Below are 21,200 nucleotides of genomic sequence, written 5' to 3' on the forward strand. Positions count from 1 at the left end.
GCTACATTATTACGTATATACTCAGAAGTCATCACTATACTTGGAAGCAATATCAGCCTGTGCTCTTTACTTGTGAGTTGTAGCACTCAACACCCTGTGCCATAGACACTAACAGTACTGTTTTCAGGAGTTGTATAAGTGTACTGATTTTGATTTATGACTCCAGTGATTGTTTGTGATTTTCAGTAATACTATTACATTAATATGTCATGTTATTTAAAAAATGAATATAAACAGTCTTTAATAGATAATAACTTAGCAACTCAATTGATTTCTGTCAGTTATATATAAACTATTAATAATCAAATGTACTTTTCTTAAATAAACAAAGGATAAAACTGATCAGAAAGTGGAGAGACCACAGTTTGCTAGTAGAATAGATTATCCAAGGGTAAAGTGCAGGAACTGCAGTTTTTAGTAATGTGGTTACAGCTGTAAAGATGTCAAATTCTTCATCCAGTCTGCAAACACCGAACTCTCTGACCCTCTGGTCACTGCACAGATTAGCGCTCCCGTCCTCCAGTCCGTCAGGGGGCGGTAAAGCTCGAAGTCACATGTAATTTCCAACGAAGAAGACGCAGAAAGCGGTAGTGTATCTGTTCACTGGTTGATGCTACAGGAGGTAAGTGTGCGCTGGAATATCTTCGTTTAGCGCTGTTTTTTATGCGTAAAGATTTACTTATTTGGGTCATTTAAAGGCTTTGGCTTTATTCACTCAATAACAAACAACAGCGGTCCATAGAAGTGGTGCATTGACGTCAGTTAGCCCTGAGCTAATGTTGTAGCTAGCCCCCTGCAGCTTACCACGATCCTTCTTTTGAAGAAATCAAAATTAAACTTTGCCTCGTCTGTTTAGAAACGTACAGAAATGACACGTAATGCCCGGTGTTATCTGAGGCATCAGCAGGACTTCTTCTTGAGTTCGTCAGTATGTGTTTCTGCTGTGCTGGTCCTCCCTGCATTCTGTGAAGCTCCTAAACGTGTGTTTACACTGTGTTGCTCAACAAGAGGTAACCGAGGCTGTTGTCCTGCGGGGAAATGGACACGAACGAGGACCCGGTGTCGACCAACGTCAGCAAGACTCTGCTCATCCGCCACTTGCCAGATGAGCTCAGCCAGGAAGAGAAGCAAGATCTGCTGCAGTATTTCGGGGCTGAATCCGTCAGGGTCTTCTCCAAAAGGGGTCGTCTGGTAGGTGGTGTTGTCACATGGTCACAGTCAGTGGATTTTCTGCCCACGCTGAGGTTTATGACATTTTTTTCGCTTCCCACAGAAACACACTGCCTTTGCCACCTTTCGAAGTGAGAAGTCAGCAGAAGAGGTGAGTTTTTTTTTTTTTTGTCAAAAGCAATTGCAGTTAAAGATTCAGAAAGTCGTGCATGTTTAGATTTGTAGATACAAGCTAATAGAAATTTCAACATGATCTGATTTTCTCTCCCTGTTTGGTAATGAATATCCATCACATCTCCTTCAGGCTCTTACCAGGCTCCACCAGTTAGAGGTCCTTGATCAGACGCTTGTTGCTGAGTTTGCCAAAGACCAAGAGGATGTGACAGTATTAAAGGATCCACCAGTGTCTGACAGGTGGGTTGCTTGAATTCTATGTAAAACTAGAATGCTCAGGGGAGAACATATCTCTGCCAAGGCCCAATAGTGCCCCCAAATTCAATATGCACCCAATTGCACACTCATAGATATCAGTCCCCTAACTATGCCAGATTTGTTAATATCTATCGATTATTCCCAGGGAAATCATGAATAATGTTAAAAAGTGTGAAAAAATTCCTCAAATCCGCATTTGCACCAAAATTTAATGGGTTCTTCCATGACCCATACCGCACCCTTCTAAGTTTTGTCTTTACGTTTTTATGTAATGTTGCTTACAAACAAACAAACACACAGTTTGGCAGCAGTAATATACTGGACCATGTTAAGCCTGTGACTTGTAGCCAGACACTGGCCTCTGTCTGAGTGGTCTAAAGATCGAAATTGTAAGCATTGCAGAGCAGAACCAGGTTTCTCCCTTTTTCTTTCTACAGTGGAAAAGGTGGGAAAGAAGAGAAGAAGAAAAAACAGACCCGAAAGCCAAATATTCCCCTTATAGAAACTGGCATTGCACCGAGCCTCGGGTAAGTGTTGAATATATTTCATTATTCAGCTTTTTGTACAGTTGATTTGTGATTTTAACCTTTTGTTAATTTAAATGTTGAGTTTCTAAAATGTAGACACTTAAGTGGATCAGCTAGTCCGTGTGTTACTGTCATTCTCTAGTGCGTTACTCTTCAAACGTCTCAGGATTTGTTCTCACCCTGCCTCATGTCATAAAAATATATATTGTATTACATTGTGATTTGGTAACAAGCAGTTCCCCATGACTCCTGGTGACAACTGGTGAAGGTCATTCCGCACTCAAATTAGACTTCATACTATAAAATATGCACGTGTGACACATGCTTCCCAAAGTGCTGTCACTTCAGTCGGGTAGAAGCTGCCTGGAGGCCAACTGACAGTAAACCTGGGTGAGAATCTGAGAGCAGCGGCATCATGTCCAATTAGATGGTCAGGCTGCCACAGGGTGTCTGACAGAGCGTCACTCCTGCCAGTTGGTGGGACCAGGTGGTCTCTGAGCTTGTCCTTCAGTACTGCAACCCACTCTCACCTCGCTTCATATTCAAAAGCATCATATTCTAATGTTAGTTATAATATGCTGAGTGTGGAAATGTGTCAGTTGATTATAGTTAGATCAATATATTGAGCCTGTATTGGCTTCTTAATAAAGGCTGCATTCACTAGTGTCAACAACCCCCTGGTATTCTGCAGACACAAATTGATTATGGAAAAAAATGTTCCTGTTTCATGTTGCAGTTGCGAGTTCTTGCATCTTATCACTAAAAAGCAATGTTTTTGATCTGATGAGAATATAGAGTGGAATTATATCCAGGTGTCCAAAAGTAACACTGTTCTTAATGACCTCCAAAACTTGTGTATTAAATGTTTTTAGCACTGCACTCTTTAAAACTGACTCAATGATTCTTAGAAACGATATCAATTTTCAGTGGGATTTCGTCTTCCCAGTTGTCACCATGCTGATGTCTAATGTCAGCAGCACTGCAGAAAAAAATGTGGTTCGTAAACACACCGAGCAGAAGAGTTTTAATCTTCAGGGCTTTCTTGTAAAATCTGAAACTGCACTGAAGCACAGCAGGAGCTCTGCTGCTGTATCCATCCCTCTGTAGAGGCCACACAACATTTCCAGCAGTGAGCAGCCAACAATGGAAAAGCTGTGGCAGTTTTGCTAATTCTAGCATCAGTGTTACTGATTTTAGGATGAGTGATGCAGGTTAAATCACTCTGTCAGATGTAGAAGCAAATTTATTTTCTGGAAAATAAATTGACAGGACAGGCATTTAATACATGTTAATACAGTGACTCCTATAAGATTAAAAATAAGTCCTGCTCATTGATTTGTAACAACAGCCAAATCTTAATGCATTTCTTGGTAACAAACTAATTCCAAATGTGTATGAAAATGCATCTCGCACCTCGTACGGATTGTTCTGCCCTATGAGGCAAATTGTGATATGTTAATATGGACTATAAAAATAGTTGGTTGATTGACATTTAAGATGGACAAGAGGAAGACAACAGGCCAAGACATAACTACAATAGCTGCACATCACTAATTTCAAAACACCGGACCGTACAAAAACCACAGTGTTGATGAGACACATTCGCTTTTTAAAGTTTTAGACTGGGAAAACTATTCAACATTGTATTCTTCTATTTACTTGTTAATATACCTTTTTAATAATTGTGATGTATTTGTCTTAACATGTTTTTTACAACTTAGTCTAAAGCCCAACTCATGCTTCTACGCCGTAGCCTACGCCGGACGACGCAGACGCATGAATTGGGCTTCACAGGCAATGAATAGAATCAAGATTTACAACATCAAAAGAAAAGTAAACTTTGTTACCAAGTGAGCTATGACTAATATTTCTGATTGTTGTTTTCAGTCCCAGCAGCACCGGCAGCTCATAGAACACACACACACACTCTGCCCTCACCTTTCCTTATTAAGCCACAATATTAAGATTTATCCTCTCAGTCCTGCCTTATAAAAGTTAGCATTATATGTGGACTAGCCTCGGTGCTGACGTGGCAGGCCGGTCCCAATGTCCCTTAATGGCTGGATTTTACATTTTGTTGGCTGAGTGCTTGTCATAAAGAATAAGTTACCCAGCTAAAGCACATATTCATGTGTCTCCATTACTTTGACTTATTTTGTGTGTTGTTAAGCGAAGGGGTTGTTGTGTTCAAGGCAGCGAGTTTTGGCTGCAGAATCTGCTTTTAAGTAATTCTGTCTTTTCTCTCCTCCAGGTTGAAATATCAACCCAATCCCACTTTGAAATATTTATACCCACCACCTTCTGGCGGCATTCTGACAAATATATCGCACGCCCTCGTGAGCGTGCCAAAGTTTTACGTTCAAGTGAGTAACTGCGGCTTCTCTCATCATATTTTTCATCCAGAACCATCACACCTTTGATAGGCAGATGTCGGTCATCTGTGTGTATGTATTTGTATCTTTCAGTCTTTTTTAAAATGTTTTACTGTCCCTGAATTCATACTCATCGTTTTTTGGAAAGTGTGAATCTGTACAGAAGAAATGCAGAGTTGACAGCATGTGTAACCTTCAGATTGAGCATGTAGAATGGAAATACAATTCTGGACTAAGTGCCCCAGAGATTTTTGAACTGCATCCAACCTCCTAAAGATCAAACCGCAAACATTTGCCTTTTAAATTTCAATTTGGGGAAGCAAGTATTAATAATAAACCATAAGTGGGAGGCATGAGTTATGGGTTTAACATTTCCTTGGGAGCTGCGCTGCCTGCATTTTCATTGCTGCTGCTTCCAGTGGCAACATCTTGGTGGTGCTGGTGTGTTGCAGAGGAGCCCTCGGTGTCTCGCCTCAGCCTCAATCTCACCTTGATCCATGTATTTTAAATGAAAATGCAGAAGCCATGCAATCTGTTTTACATATGGAGCCCGGGTTGTAGGCAGCAGTGTATTTATATTACCAGCTCTTGGTAAGAGTCTTGAGATGCAACCGCTGCTGTTCTAATGCTCTTTATTCCAATTATACAGGTGCTTCATCTGATGAACAAGATGAATTTACCGTGTCCGTTTGGCCATGTCACTCCCAGACCCCCCTTGGTAAGCTGGAACACATGATCTTTAGATGAAGAAAAAGAACAGGATCATGGCCTGTTTAAGTCTTTGACATAGAACAAGAAAAGCTGTGTTTTTATAAGGACACTAGTATTTAAATGTGAGTATATTTCACCTATAAGGGAGGCGGTGAACCAGCTCAAAGTTTGTCCACTGAAATCAGCAGCTTATTGATTTCCATACTAAGTTTTATGCAGTGCGAACATGACATATCTCTTAAGCTGCTGTCAGACACTAAATTCTGCTTAATCTCCTAAAATTATCTGGAGGGGCTGTATGTGAGAACGTAACTGTCCCACTCAGAGGCTCGGAGTTTCCCCTGCCAGTCCCTTAGTAAATACTTGATTAACTGCGAGCGAATGCAAATATGCGAATGCAAATATGTCAAGATGGAAAAGAGGACATCTTGAGGAAGATGTTAACTTGGAGAGCCACTGAGATTTGAGGGCTTTTGGTTATTATGGCTGACGCCAGGTGTAATGTCCTATAAACAAAAATATGTGATCTCTGCAGCAGGAATTTATATGTTGTGTCCTACCTCTTGCATACGGCTCCACCCCTCGCTTGATCGCTCCTTGTCATCTAACTGGAGAATCTTCTGCTCCTGCTCATATGTTAAAGGAAAACTCCTGACAAAGACATTTTCGAGTTCATCTCTTAAACTTTGCTGAAAAGAAAAATACTTTCTTGCATTGTGTTGCATGTTGGACCATAGTTTTTTTACCTAGTTAAATTGTCACAACTTCCTTGCTTGAACAAACACGAACAGAGGAACATTCCACCTTTAATAGTCGTCTAATATCCAGCTGCACATATGTTTTTCTGCAAGGTGGTGCTTAAACATCCTAGCAATGAACAAAGAGCAACAAACACTTCACACTTTAATTCCTTGGCATTTAATATGATGATAAAAACAAATCGATGTTCGTTGAAGACGTGTGTTACAATAGACACAAAGCCACTCACTTCACTCTTTTGCAGACATATTTTATATATTTTCTGCTACAATAGTTTTTTTTTTTAAACCATTTTTTATTATCTGAGTTATGATTCAACAGTAAAATCCTATTCTTCAATTTTCAAGTAAGCCTGAAAGGCAGACATAATGAGTCATCTTAAATGTGAGGAGACACTCTGTGAGAGTCTGTTTAACGAGAGCTTGATTTTCACCACTTCTAAGTAAAAAAATAAATCAATGTTCTTACCTACAGGGCTGAAGTGTTAGAGTCACTTGATAAGTGTATCATCAGAAAAGTATTCTGCAATAGTTTTAATCATTTTGGGCAAAAATGCCTAAAATGTTCTAGTTCATCTTTTTAAAGTTGAAGATTTGCTGTTTATTTCATCTGTTTAAATTTTTTATATTGAGCTTTCCCACTTTTTGACAAAATAAACAGTTTAAAGAAATCATTTTAGGTTGTTGTAAACCAATTTTATTAAATATATGATTAATTTAGGAATGTTTCATCAGATTAATCAACAAAGAAAATAATGTTGAGCTTGAGCCTTTTTTGTTGTTGCTGTGGGTAATAGTTGAACCATTGGAATAAGTCTCAGAACCTTGTGATTTAATTTAAACCTAATATCGATCACCACAACTAGGATCATAAATGAATCCTGACTTCGACCTGCTCTCACCAGGGACCTGGTGCAGAGATGCACATGAAAGCATTTGAACCCTGAGGTATTTGTAAGGTAATCCAACTTGTGTTGTCTGCAGCCGTTTGAGCGGCTGCCTCCCGCACCACCTATCCCCATGCCCCCTCCCTACCCTCCCGACTACCCCCCTTTACCAGAGGAGGAGATGGAGCTGTCCAGTGAAGAGGAGTCAGAGTACGATAGCGGAGATGACGAAGACAAGGAGAGGTGAGGCGCAGATAACCACCAAAGTCCAGTTAGACCAGTGTAGCCTCTCGGCAATGCCCAGGGCTGTTATTTCAGGCTAAAAACACCAGGCTCCAACTGTATTTGTATACTACATTACACAGAGATGCCCTTTCAGTGGAGACCAGGACATACAAACCACATGTATATAACCACCAGTGAAATCTAATTTAAAAAAAGCAGTTGTAATGTTTTAAGACTTTGTCTCAAAATAAGATTTTTACGCATGCATTAGTTTTCACAACACCATCTTCTTTAACGCCTCAGTCCAGAGCACCATCAGCTTATCCCACTAGAACACTTGAACAAATGTTTATGTTAATGAAGTTGATGCATCACACACATTTTTGTGTTGATATTCTCCTCTTCCATTATAACAAAAGGATGATTACCAGTCGGCCAAAATAAGCCTTTCATCCTGTATTTTCTTTGTTCAGTTCAATAGATTTAGTTATATTTGTGTTTTCTTTTTATAGCTATCAGTAACAAAAAGTTTATGAACAAAAAAGGTGATAGGTTGATTGGTTGTCTCATGGACGTGTCATACTCCTGCATTACTGACTTTTCTATTCAGGATTCATTTACCAGTAATAATGTCGCTGCACACAGAAGTGGCTTGAAGGGAAATGTCTTTAAATTTCCATTGGTGTGCAGGTTTTGTTTCTTTTCTTCATTCCAAGGTAGACATTATTTTCCCTTATTCCTTATGCTTGCTTTATTTCAGGATTGTTCGTCTGATGGGCCTGGTCAACCAAGCATGCAAGAGACCCATGAGACCAAAAACAGCCTCAAAGAGAAAGAAGCCCAAGATCAAGGATCTACTCTATGCTCCCAAACCAGACTCTCAGAGGTACAGCAAAGGCACTCATGCATGTCACAGTCCTCACGCAAAGCTCATCTCGAGACAGTATTCATAGGCTGCTAAAAAAGGACAGAAACCCTCTAGACAATAAATCTTCCTCATAAAGACAGCCTTGTGTGGCTCTTATTGTTTCAGTGCCACAGTAACACACACACACACACAGTTACTCTGCCTTAATGACAGGCCACAAACTCTGTTTCTAAACTATAAATACACTAACACACACACACACCTCAGTGTCTCCTGGCTTCTTGTTTGTGGACTGGGAAATATCTCCAGCTGACCAGAGCGAAATATCTCAACCCTTAAGCCGCTCAGGAGCCAGGTTTTATTGTGGGCACATTTTAGAGGCTGCTGTGGAGGGGAGCGCTGATTGTCTCTGCTCTCCTCAGTGCTCCGGTGCTGCAGCCCTCCGATGTGTTTGAGCAGCCCCACCCTGCTGGGCCCAGGAAAATTGAATTCCACATTTCGGTTCCAGAGGTAGCGTCCACAGTGGAGGGAAGTGGGCCAGGTCACGAGGCGCCGGCTGATGAGGGCCGAGGTAAGTGCTCCCTCACACTCACTTCCTTCAGTTCACAATTAGTCGATTCGTTGTTTACCCCTTGATGCACTGATTCCACAGTTCTAGCTAATTCTCAGTGATGCATTGTGGTTTTAATTTTAGGACTGTTGATAAAAAAATGTTATTCACTTTCTACACATAGGCTGTCACTCCTGTCTCAGTCAGTATTTGGAAGAGCTCCAGAGGTGTGTGTTCAGACAGGGACATGGGAGCTCACTCTGTGGGAGGAGAGAAGGCTAATTGCTGAGATTGCTTTTTTCACTTGCCTTGTGTGGGTTTCCAAAAACCACATACATATTCATCTAAGTCCCCACCATTCGTCTGTTATTATTATAGGAATATTATTGCTTATATTTTATATGTTCTTTTAATTTATATATATAGGTCCTATATGGAGGACCTATATAATCTATTTCACGTACTGTCACTATGTTATAGTGACAGTTGTGTTATAGAAATAGATCATTTTTCCCTGCTGCAAGGACACAGTTGATGCTAGTTTTCCTGGGGTCCCCCGCAAAACATAAAACACTCTTTAGTTTGGCCCATGTCCCACTCACTAACATGGAGGAGGCAGGGTTCATTACTTTTAATGCACCCAGCCAACAGGGGGTGATTGAGTTGCTTTGGCTTCACTTTGGGGGAGCTGTCATGTCGTCCATCTTTATATACAGTCAATGGTCTCGCCACAGTTTCACAATGAACTGCAAAAATGTTATTCTCTCTCTCTCTCTCTCTCTCTCTCTCTCTCTCTCTCTCTCTCTCTCTCTCTCTTTTTCTCCTCTTTTTCTCTCTCACTCTTTCTTGGCACAACAGTGGTAGTTTCCTCTTTAGCTGCGTGTCTTCCTGCAGTCATCTGGGATGAGAGTATGCCGTGTCTCACTAATCAGCCTCCCCCCACCCTCGGGGGCAGCTACCACCACAGATGGAATTTAATTGTGTGGGAAACACTGTGATAATAATATCCACTATCTCCCATCCTCTAATGAAGTGCGGCCGTGGAAACAAATTTGGTCGCTTTGAGTCACAAATATAACAAAACTGCGACTCTCACAATTGGCCAGTCAAAATAAATCAGGCTGATACTGTAATCTACAAACACATGGGTGGGGGAATCCGTATAAAAAAAGTTCTGTGGAAGCAGGAGAGACACTGTAGGAATTTGATTGTTACTGTACATCATGTTTATTATCACATTGAAGCAGGAGGTGGTTTGATACTCCTATTGACATAAGTTAAAGCCCTTACCAGGGGTGGCCTGAGCAGAGTGTTAACACAGCGGTATATCACAGCAGAAACTTGCACCAAAAAAGGCTTTACCATTATCTGTATGAGGAAATGTCACTGGGGCTACAGCCTGTGTTACTTGTCAGCTGTGCAGTTCCCCGTTCGCCTTATCTCGCTTCTCTCTAACTACAACTTCACTCCCTGGCAAGCCCCTGAGAAGTAAAATAGATCTCAAAGTCAAACACAAAAGATTTCCTAAAGGCAGGGGGAAAGATAAACTATGACAGGTGGCTTTTTGGATTAGTCTTGTTTTGCAGAAGTGAGGGTGTGGGATCCGATAAACAAGCTATTTAAATGAAAAGGGGAGGTGGGGGGGGGGATAGATAAGGAGGAGGATAATTTTGAAAGCTGTGGTCTAGTTCTCTGCCGAGAGTGTATCAGGAAAGCTCCCCAACACTTCTTGCTCCACTGCACACACACATACACCTTATGTGGATGACAAGCTTTTTTTTCCCACCCCTCCTTGGATTTGTACGGGCTCACTGCTCTTCGTAATTCCATCTAGTGTGTGTGTGTGTGTGTGTGTGTGTGTGTGTGTGTGTGTGTGTGTGTGTGTGTGTGTGTGTGTGTGTGTGTGTGTGTGTGTGTGTGTGTGTGCACGAGCATGCGCTTCTCAGAAGTCGGCCAGAGTTCTCCGTCACTCCGCCTTTCAAACTTGTACACAAGTAATCGATTCATTGATCAGTAATCAAGTTATTTTATTTTGATCTTCGATTAGTTGCTTTGAGTGTTTTTTAATTATTATTATTATTTTCTGGTTTATTTACGCCTCTATTGACACTAAAGAATATCTTTGGTTTGTGGCCATAACATTTGTAGAGGCCACCTCTGGGGTTCGGAAACACAGATCGATGTGTTTTTAAAACTGTTTTATGGATTAAACAACTAATTGATTAATCAAGAAAGTTGCGTGAAACATGAGGTGTTTGATTTGATTACTGCTTGTAATTTGACGTTAACTGCCTGTGTAATGCAGCTAATGTTGACTTTTGACTAACATTTTTCTCTCTTTATTTTATTAAAGCCACATGACGTAATGATTATTTTCATTACACTCAGTTTTAAATAATGCTGTTTAAAATTTTAAACGCTGACATGTTGAACTAATTATGACCAAGAGGATTTTCTTCCTCTCCACCATCCTGAGCTTGTTTCTTTTTTTCTTTTACTGAAGAGAGTAAACATCGTGGAAGTGATTATTTCACCATCTGCTATTTCTAGACACTTTGAAAACTTCCATCTGTATTTGGGCTGCATGTAGACAGTCCTCATCCTGTTGTGTGTCAAACAATCCACCGGATTCCCCACTAAACCAACTCAGCTGTACATAAAATATAATGAATTGTTTTTGTTTGTGCTATTAACTGCTCCTAAATCATCTTCTGTGCCCTCAGAAGTGGACGAGATGGAGGTCGCTCCCTCTCTCGGCGAGGAGCGGGAGGTCACTGAAGGTTTTGGGAAGCTCTACCCCAGCGCCCAGGAGTCCCAGCAGCAGGAGGAGCAGAGCGACGACGATCAGGATCTCACCTCGGGTGTCATCTCCAGAAAGGAGCTGGAGAAAGGACGGCTGTCAAGAGACGGTAAATAAAAGCAGGACTCTGCTTTGACTTTGAAAAAACGTCCAAACCTGGGTGAAATCTTGGCTAAATGAAAATTGTCCGTCGTCTTTGGAACACTGTTGTGCGATCACACAGTGGGGCTGCATTATGTCGGCTTTGTTTAGTTAAGTGTAAACAAGCAGAGGCGACACAATGGAGGACCTCCTCAACAGCCGTACAGCACAATGCAGTTTAAACAAGTCACCCTGATAACCACTAAAAGGTATTGGTTCTGTGCAGAGAAACATTACAAAGGGATTTTCGTTGTAGAATAGAATAATGACCTTTGAATGAATGTTGTCGTGTATCAAAGAGGCTGAACAATACAAAACATACAGCAGCTAAATAGGCACATGCATGTATTCCCCAGGAGATGAAGAAGTGCAAAACAAGGGTAAAAGAAGAAGGAATATTTTACATGTGTCAGGTGACCCGAGACGGAACTGCTGGATGTGTATCATCTGTTTGGTAGCATCTTTGCAGTATCAGCTTAAGAGTAATGGGTTGTGTTACTTTTTGTCCTTCCTCCTGCACACATCGCTCAGACATGTTTTCCATACAAATAGTGTTACACATCAGCTGAGACCGGATACGTCCAAGTCACGTCTAAAATTAAACAGGACGGCTGCTGCCGAGATCAATAATCACTTCATCGGCTTTAACGTCTTCAGTCTCTCTTTCTGTAAAGCACTGAGTTGCAGTGGCTCTGAGTCTACCTGTGTGTACTGTGTGTACTGTGTGTACTGTGTGTATAGGCAGCTCTGTGATCCTTTTGTACTTGTTTTTGAAACGCACCTTTTTTTTCCCTCTCTCTTTAAATCAGAGATGAAACGCATGTCTGTGTTTAAAAATTATGAACCGGGCGAGCCGACCTGCCGACTGTACGTCAAGAACATCCCGAAGCAAGTGGACGAGAAAGTAGGTTATTATAGAACTTGACCCACTTGTATGTTAATGTTTGTTATTTATTGCTTAAATTCATTATACGTATTCAGACCTTTTGTGTTGTAATATTTTGAAATTGTATGTAAATGTCATCAACAATGCACTTATATTAATTTCTGCGTTATTTACCTTCCAGGACTTGAAGTACATATACGGGAGATTCATCAACCCTTTGTCAGAAGACGAGAGAAAAATGTACGTAATCAGAAATTGATGAAATTATTTCTTTTTTTTCCTTTTTTTTTTTAATGGACATGCTTTGCGTGTCTCTTTGCTCCATTTTCTCTTCCGGAGCTATTTCTGACTCGAGCAATTTGTCGCCTCCTCTTGAGAGATGTTAGTAATTCATGCTGACTGTGTGTTGTGTTATTAATAAGTATCTAACCTGACGTCTAGATCATGAGGGACATTTTATGTTTGCGCATCAGCACTACTTCAAATGAATCGTCCACCTGAGTCATCAAACGGCGCTTATGTTGGGAGAAGGCCAGACTCTGAACTCAGATGTCGGTGATAAACAGGAGGGTGTAGCTCTGCCAGAGAAACAGCTTGTCCTCTGCTAACCTGACTCTAAATTGTGTCTTTTTGACCCTTTCGGACTTACTCCAATTTATTTTATTTTCATAAAACTTATACGCAAACAAATGTTTGTAGAAGTCATAACCTCGACAATACCAGCTCCTACCCCAACCCCAAAATCATTTTATTTTGTCCTCCAAACACAAAGGCAGACCGCACAGAGCTGTAACACTCACAATTCACAATTCATGCTTGGATACGTCTTCGTCTCAAAGGTTTGTAGTTTTTGGTTCAGTCAGGAAACCAAATAAATGTGAAGGAACATTATAACAAGCCTAAACCATTTTGTGCACATGCTTCACGCCTCTGTTTTCTACAGCTCAGTGTCCTCTCACATCTGCAGCCAAAAACAAACCTGTGGTATTTGTTATCTCGCCTGCTCCACCAGTAATAGACACACACTGGTGATGTTGCAAAGTAGTTTTTGTGTCTGCGACTTCTGCACATACTGCACAATGTTGACACTCTTATTGTCCAGTGTTATTTATTATTTAGCAGAAAACTATAGTGCTCAAAGTATTAGCCCTAAGAGAATCTATAAACTCTGGCTCCACATTAACCCTATTAAATTAAAGAATATATATATAGTTTTTCCTCTGTGTTCCAAACCTCACCTAAAATAATTGTTTTTTTTTGTCTCATCCAACACAGTAGCTTTTCTAAAATGGTCTCCAGAGTGGATAAATCTTAGAAATGCCGTCTTGCTGTTTCAGTGCTGATGATAAAAAGCTAAAGGCTCAGGGAGGAGGGGGTCGGGGGGCCGTGCAGGAGCAGAGTTAACAGGGTCTTTCCATCGCAGCTAATCTTTGATGTTTATGTACAGACATTCAGATGACATTACAGTTATAAAATAACCTTTTTTATTTGTTCTGTTCAGAAAAGTATAAATGAGAAATATGTTGTGAATATTGGCGTATTGTTTTTGTTGGTGAAGAAAGACATTTACCTGGAAACACTAATGAAATCCGCGTATTTCATAAACGTATTTTTTATTATTTAAATTTAGTATTAAAAATAATCTAATGATTTGACTCTTTGCACAGCCCTCATAGACATGTACTTTTACCTCAGTAATCCTATGAACAATGTGTTTGGTCCTTGTATTAGTTACATTTTTCTTCCGTATTTTATATTTTTATTTATCATTGACAATTTGACTTACCTTCATTATGCTTAAGTCCTTAACTCTTGCCCCGTACATGTGTTGGAAGCTACTGGATGCCTGAAATTCCTTCGGGATTGATTAAGCATCTATCTGTGGATCTGTTGTGTTGAATCAGTGTGGTGATGATGACGATGTGTCCCTGCTTCACTGTTCTTCCTCAGGTTTGACGTCGTGTTAATGAAGGAGGGGCGGATGAAAGGCCAGGCCTTCGTAGGACTCCCCAGCGAGTGGAGCGCAGAGAAAGCCCTGCGGGAAACCAACGGCTACATTCTTTTTGACAAACCCCTGGTGGTCGTATCCTTTTATCCCTCCAGATGAAACTGGGACGAAGGTTTGGGGTTTTTAGTGTGTTGAGTTGCTGACATATTTGTATATTAGTCACACAATCAGGTGTTCATTTGTAAAATCTAATATAAAAAGATATTTAGTTGACACACAGGGCCAAAGAAAACGTATCAAAGAGAAAAACTGTGCTAGATTATCGTTTCCTGTGCATCCCTCACAGGAAGGAAAGCAATTTGAAACCATTACCAGTAACTGTTAGATAGAGAGGTAATTTCAGAATACAGACATTAAATGGCTTCTTGTGAAAATATCAAACCTGGGGTTAGATTTCCAGAAAAAAGCTCTGACAGCTGCGCAGGTAGCACCGTAATGTGCGTTCTGCTTTGTGCAAGACCCAATTTAGATTCCCTGTCATGATTTTCTCAGTGCCGGCCTGACACTGCCGTGCATCCTCAGTGAGCTGGAAGATAAAAACTACCAGTTTACAGTGTAAAGGTTTTATTAACAAACAGCTCCTCAGCCGCGGAGCCTCACACTTGTGGCTCCTCCCCCCTGTTCTTCAACCTTTCGCAGGGATGAGCACTTTTTAAAAAACCAGTGAACAACAGTCGCTGTCATTGGACAAAGGTCAGACTCTTACAGGGTCCATTTTGGCCAGTAGTCCTGTGGCATTTATGAGCAAACAGCTGTCACCATTTCTCAAGTTAAGTTCACGTGAGGTGGCGAGTGTCGAAAAGAAAGCGGGCCCCTGTGGCTGAAAGCTGCTGCGGGAGTAAAACATGACTTTATACGAGTATAAATGATCAGTCTGTGAAGCTGTGCTGAAAGAAAAACTGGTGTGTGGTCGGGGTTTGTATTTTCTGTAATACCTCTGGTGAATTACATCTATAGAAAGAAAGGTGAATTTATAAATGGGAGCAAATAATTTTTCAAAAGAAACCTCATGTCTTTCAACTACATCATTGTAAATGCACACACATAGAATGTATAATAAAAATATCTTGATTTCAATAACATTTTTCTAAACAAAGTTACAAAGTGCTTCACAAATAAAAACACAAGTAAAAATAGATATAAATTGACAAAAAAAACAAATAAAACTGTTATAAAAGAATAAAAACACTTAATGTGTGACAGAAATATAAGCATGAGCTCCTGATACAATAATAAAAAGTAGACCGGTCAAATTTAGGGAATGCAGAATGATAAAACTAGGTTTTAAGCTTTGATTTGAAAGGAAGGCTTCTTGTGTGTTTTTGTGTGTGGGTTGTGTGTGTGTGTGTGTGTCCCTCTCACGAGCGGTCTCTGGTGATGTGGGGGGGGCTGCCCACCTTTGTTCAGAGGGTTTTTAAATGTATATAAATGTCACGACGCAGAGGCATCTCAGAAGGTTGACTCTATGTAAGCATTGGCCCTGCAAGGTGTAAGAGGGTTTGAAACACTAGGTGGCGTTTTGAGCCATGTTCAACCCATAAAAGTTATTACATTTAAAATAATGTGATATTAAAACCAGCATTAATCTGTTCCATCAAATAACAGTCATATGATTTAGTTGTGCAGTATCTCTTCAATGTAAACGCCAAAAGACCTTAACTATGAATCCACAGCAATTTGCCAGATCTGCACGACCAAAACCAGACAACACGGAGACCAAGAGAGGCCCGAAGCAGCGATGAACTCAACAGGTGAGTTTTACCACAACAGCAAAACAAACTTACCACTGTACCATCGTGTATGTGAAAAAGAACCAGCCCTGATTATCATTGTAATGGTGTTTTCTTTTACGTTTGTGTTTACACTTTATGTATTCAAGAAACCAAGGCTTGATATTGTGGCCCTGCAGGAGCATTTGTATCCTTATTGTGGCATATCCTTTGGAAGATAAAAACCATCAGAAGGAAATGTGGGCTGTTTATTTCTAGTTATTGCGGCACAGTTGGATTTCAAACAGCAGTCTAAATTTAAGGACTCAGCGCCGAGCTTTGTTCCCGAGTCTCGTTCTATTGTGTTATTGTCTTGTCGTTTTGTTTACTTGTGCTATTTTAGGAGTCTTTTATAAACGTGTCTTTACAATGTTCCTTGTTTGACTGAATTTCAGGTGATGGTCGTCAGCCGTCGTCCTCTTCTTCTTTTGTTATTTAATAAAGTATTTTATTAAAATAACTTGTGCCGTGTGTTCTTTACGTCCACATATGTCACAATTTATGTGTGTACACTCCACACAATCATGACTGATTATCCTAAGTCTCAAACTTCAAGTCCTGAAACACCGACCGAGCTGTAGATTGGCTGTGTGGCAGATGGTGGGCTGTCAACACAATGGTAACGCCACAGTCCTGAGGAGACGACAAACAAACCTAACACACCGCAGTGTGTGGGGAAATAGATGGGACTGGGTTAGTTTGCCTTTTCAATCCCTGCCTGGCCCCATATGTGTGATTGTATAGAGTAAACCTCAGGGGGTGGACTCGCCCCTCGGCATCGTCACATCTGGCTGTGTGTCAGTCAGAGCTCTGTGGGGTCTGTGGGTTTTCAGGATCGCTTTTCTTCACTGATGGCATTGCAAGTATCTATAGTGCATCAGGTCCTTGAAACCAAACCACAACTCTCAGAGTAGGAGTGACGATGCTTGCTTGTAAACCTACAGTACTATCTTGTAGAGGCTTTTATTTTGGAAGGCAAATATGACAGGTTCACAGTGCATAGACAACACTGTGTGGAAACCCTCAGAAACAGAACAAAATAGCATGTATACAAATAGACAAGCGTGTCCTTGAGTTTGTATTTTTAACTTAATACTTTGCAATTCCCGTTGAGCTGGTTGTCGCACAGAGGTAATGACAAAAGCAGCGGACATGGAGTCTTATAGGAATTATTTATTGGCCAGACTGTTAACTATTACTACTAAACTACTACTACGCCTATCTACTATTACTACTTTATTAATACCACTATTCCCCTTCTCTCTTTCCCTTCCTGTGTCCTGTGTCCTGTCTTTATTTACTGTATCGTTCGTCCTAATAAATATATACTCACAAAAGCTAAACTACTAAATTATACATCAGAAACACAATATATAATGTGTAAGTCAGTAGGATCTGCAATGTAAGTCTATTTTGTATATGAATTATTTATAATGTAATTTCGGGGAATTGAAATTTCAGTTGAAGTAGTGGGGCTCAGGGGCTTTTTTAAAAATTCGATTTTGGAAAACCCATTTTAGCTCAAATTACAAAGACAGTTTTAATCTCCAGATTTCACACATCAGCACATTTATCTCATTATGCATCAGACTTTGAAGCTTCTCTGAATCAAATACCCTTTTCTTTTTTTTTTTTTAAGTTTGACCAAATTCCATTCACATTTTAGTTACTTTTCAGCTGAGGGATCTCTGTGGCTGGAAAACCCAAACTGACTTCCAGGTGTCAAGACTCGTGATGGAGCTGCAGCACTTTGGATCCCATTCAGAATATTAGCACCCTGAAATACAGCTTGTGGGAAGGCAGCCATGACACCACAGGACATCCTCGATAAAACACAAGCATCAGCCCAGTTTGTTCAGATGTTTATATCTGACATGTAAAAGGGCTTTATTTTGAAGAAGAAATGTTAAAAAAAAAATGGATTTAATTACTAGTATTAATTGTCCTGAATATTCCTCCTCTGCAGATCATGAGCTCCGTGCTGTTGAAGACCTCATCGTGCATGCATCACACTGTTGGATCACATCTGGCCTCTAATGTGGCGATGATGTCGTTGATTTGACGCCGCTTTAATCTGCAGATGCAACAATGACGGGTTAACGAGCTGCGATTGACCCCGGCATCCTCAAGGGGAAATCACTGTAATTAAACAATTATCTGAGCGTCCTTTAATTGCGAGTTGAGGGCTGAAAGTGTGTCGGTGTTTATTTCACATCTCATAAACCTCGTCATTAACCTCTCACAGAGCTGCAGCTTTCATCCACTGATTTACCACGACGGTTCACAGAATGAGTCGGATTCAGGTTTGGGGGAAACAAATCCATTACCGTTTTTTATTTTTGTGCAAAATAGGTTTGTAGTTCATTAAGTCCCAGCTCTGCTCGTGAGCTCGGCCTCTCTCTGGTTACCATCCACACGGCGGGTTATTAATCACATGTGCTCGTCTGCTCCGACCCGCAGCTCGTACGTCAACGCCAGTGTGAGGGAGGAGTTCCCATCTGTGCCCCACTCTGCCCGCCATCTCAACGATGACAAATGGGCCCCCCGCAGTGGAGATATTGAGAGTTACCGGGACATTTATCAGGCAACATTTGAGCAATATGAAAGATAACCTTTTGTAAGTGGACGCAGATAAAGATGTATGTTCTGCCTTGTCCCTGCTCCGGCTCTGTCTCTCATGTGTAATACCCAGAGGTAAAATCGTGGAAATCCGCTTCTTATTTTGGGTTCAAGCAGGTGTGTGGACTGTTCGGTGGATAGAGCCAGTGTTTGAAGAGTTTCAGGCCGTAAACACGTGGCCTGTTTTTCTGTCTTCACATTCATTTCTGCCTTTATACAGGGTAACCTGTACAAATTGAGTGCAATGTTTACTCATAATCCTGATGAAACTTTTTCTAAAAAAATGCCAGTAAAACTCAAGGCAACATCAACATGCCTCGGGCCATAAGGTCTCTCCAGACACTTCCAGTGACAACACCTATGTGTGAGTTTGCCTGTGGGCTTCTGTGCAACACGGAAACTGAATTTGAATGCCTCCACGAGCTGGTGTAGCTCACTGTCAGTCAGTCGGTCCGTCAGTCTGTTCCCTGTGCCACTGAGACACTGTCGCTGTGAGCCTTGTTGTGCTGTGTTGCTTTGGGTTGAGACCATAGGGGATGAAGACGTAAAGAGAGTTTGTTGTGAGGATAGCCGACACTGGTGTCGATGGGGTGTCAACAAAACCATGTGATCTCAGCAGCGGAGTTATTACGTGATGTACAGCCTCTGTATATTTTGATGCAGAATAATAAGCAGAAAAACTAAATAAACATACCTTAGTTAAGTAGATACATAGTCTGTCAGTGTCTTTCAAAATAATATAATTAAATCTAATAAAAGGATAGTGCTGCGGAGAATGTGTGTTTTCCAGCTAAAATACAAAGGAATAAAATATAAATAGATATTTAGTTTTTTTTTTACATATAAATGTTTGGTTTTCATCATTTTGATTGTGGACCAAACATCAGCCACAGCGCTGGTTGTCTGTTTATTCAAAGTTTATTAAAAAAGAAATCACAACAGTCACAAAAACTGCTCTTCAATCGGCCTTTGAAGAAACATGTGTGTAGCTGATAAGAAGAACAGTTCTCGAGATATACAAGTCACATACTGACAGAGCTTTCTGGAATCACGAGACAGAGGACAGGTCACTGTTATTGATAGATTGTTCTTTTTTATTTTCTAAAGACTAAAACTTATCCAAGTTACACACTTTCATTCTGGTAATCTGGTAACAAGATTCTTGATTAAAAAGGTTTGGAGAAGGCGTTGCACAGTCTGGAGAAGAACCTGCTGATGGCGCTGGATCTTGATGGTGGTGTCACAAGCAGATCTTTGACGACAGAGACAATATATTTGTCCAGTGTTGGGTCTTCCATTTCCAATTCTAACATTAGACTTACAACCCCCTGCCACTTTTTGCAGATTTTTTTGAAAACGGCTTTGTCAAGTTGTTTCATCATTTTTGGGGTGATCTCAAAATCTTCATCCTTGATTTCGACCCATATGTTTTCGAGTAGATCGATGATGGTGTTTGGTGATCTGAGAGTGTTCGACAACTTTGCTTTAGCAAAGATCCTCCAAACCAGCTTCAGAACAATTATCCTGATGGGTAATTTCCTTCCTTCCACTGTTGGTTCTTGCTCTTCTCTGTATTCTTCACTGAATTCAGGAGTGGTCACCTTGCTTTCTGGCCCAACCCGTTGCCACGGTGCAGAAGGCAGATCCACCAATCGGGCCCTCTGACACAGCTTTTTCTAAACTATGTGTTATCACCGTGGAAGTGAGAGTTTCTGACTGTGTGTGAAGCCACCACCTCATTACTCAAGGAAACACCACACAATGGCAAGGATGTCAGCTGATATTATAGCACGTGGCGGACAAACCGTTATGCTTGTGCACCGTGCTTGTGAGGCTTTTGGTCGTGAGCTCATCTTAAATCTCATCCTATCAATGTGATTGCTGAGGATATTATTCAGCTCGTTGGTTAACTCGAGGTTTCACCACTGAAAATATCATCCATCCATTGAGACCCATTCTGCCCCTGCTGTATCTCACCAACTGCTGTTGGAAGCAGAGCGTCAATATCACTCGTAACAGATTGCATTGACCTGCCTACCCAAAACCTTGTCAAAGGCCGGGTTGTAAAGGCTGTCAAAGTACTTGTTATTCAGTCTGCCCACAATACGACAAATGGACGCTTGGGCAAACTGCTTTGCAGCGATTGTCCTAATCCTTTCAGACACTTTCTTCAGAGAGGGTGTGCTCTGGGCTGTTTCTGGATCATCTTTGTTTTGCGACATGATTTCATCCACAATCACCTCAGCAACGTCATCTGCAACATTCTTAATCTCCAGAGTGGAGCCAGATTCCAACTGATCATAATCATAGTCGGATATTTCATCGTTAGTAGATTCTGTGTATTGAGAGACCTCCTCCTTAATGATCTCCTGGACAGTTGTGGATGTTGCAGACAGAAGACTTTCCTGTCTTCTGAGATTGTCTTCTGGGATGAGGATGATGACTGACTGTCATCTTCATTGGCCAGTTGGTAGACC

At 40.9% G+C, this 21,200-nt stretch overlaps 1 protein-coding gene across 2 annotated transcripts; it reads left to right on the forward strand.

The window, feature by feature from the left end:
* The first annotated feature begins 522 nt into the window (after positions 1-522).
* On the forward strand, positions 523-16,564 carry rnpc3 (RNA-binding region (RNP1, RRM) containing 3). Of its 2 annotated transcripts, none has more exons than XM_035142992.2 (16): positions 523-622; positions 1,009-1,191; positions 1,274-1,321; positions 1,475-1,584; positions 2,040-2,129; positions 4,381-4,492; positions 5,151-5,219; positions 6,955-7,100; positions 7,843-7,968; positions 8,373-8,521; positions 11,224-11,409; positions 12,251-12,345; positions 12,509-12,567; positions 14,278-14,410; positions 16,009-16,086; positions 16,215-16,564. In XM_035142992.2, exons 2-15 carry the CDS (start codon positions 1,039-1,041, stop codon positions 16,075-16,077), a joined length of 1,545 nt encoding a protein of 514 aa, XP_034998883.1. In that variant the 5' UTR covers positions 523-622; positions 1,009-1,038; the 3' UTR covers positions 16,078-16,086; positions 16,215-16,564. The 2 variants fall into 2 exon arrangements, with proteins under 2 accessions (XP_034998883.1, XP_034998884.1); XM_035142993.2 differs by having other exon boundaries at positions 16,500-16,564.
* The last annotated feature ends 4,636 nt before the right edge of the window (positions 16,565-21,200 follow it).

The sequence above is a fragment of the Hippoglossus stenolepis genome, chromosome 19, assembly GCF_022539355.2.
Source record: "Hippoglossus stenolepis isolate QCI-W04-F060 chromosome 19, HSTE1.2, whole genome shotgun sequence".
NCBI classification, from domain to species: domain Eukaryota; kingdom Metazoa; phylum Chordata; class Actinopteri; order Pleuronectiformes; family Pleuronectidae; genus Hippoglossus; species Hippoglossus stenolepis.

Coding starts and splice junctions, on each gene's coding strand:
- rnpc3 (XM_035142992.2), top strand. CDS start 1,039: ATGGACACGAACGAGGACCCGGTGTCGACCAACGTCAGCAAGACTCTG. Junction 7,101..7,842: donor GATGACGAAGACAAGGAGAG/GTGAGGCGCAGA, acceptor GCTTTATTTCAG/GATTGTTCGTCTGATGGGCC. Junction 8,522..11,223: donor GCCGGCTGATGAGGGCCGAG/GTAAGTGCTCCC, acceptor CTGTGCCCTCAG/AAGTGGACGAGATGGAGGTC.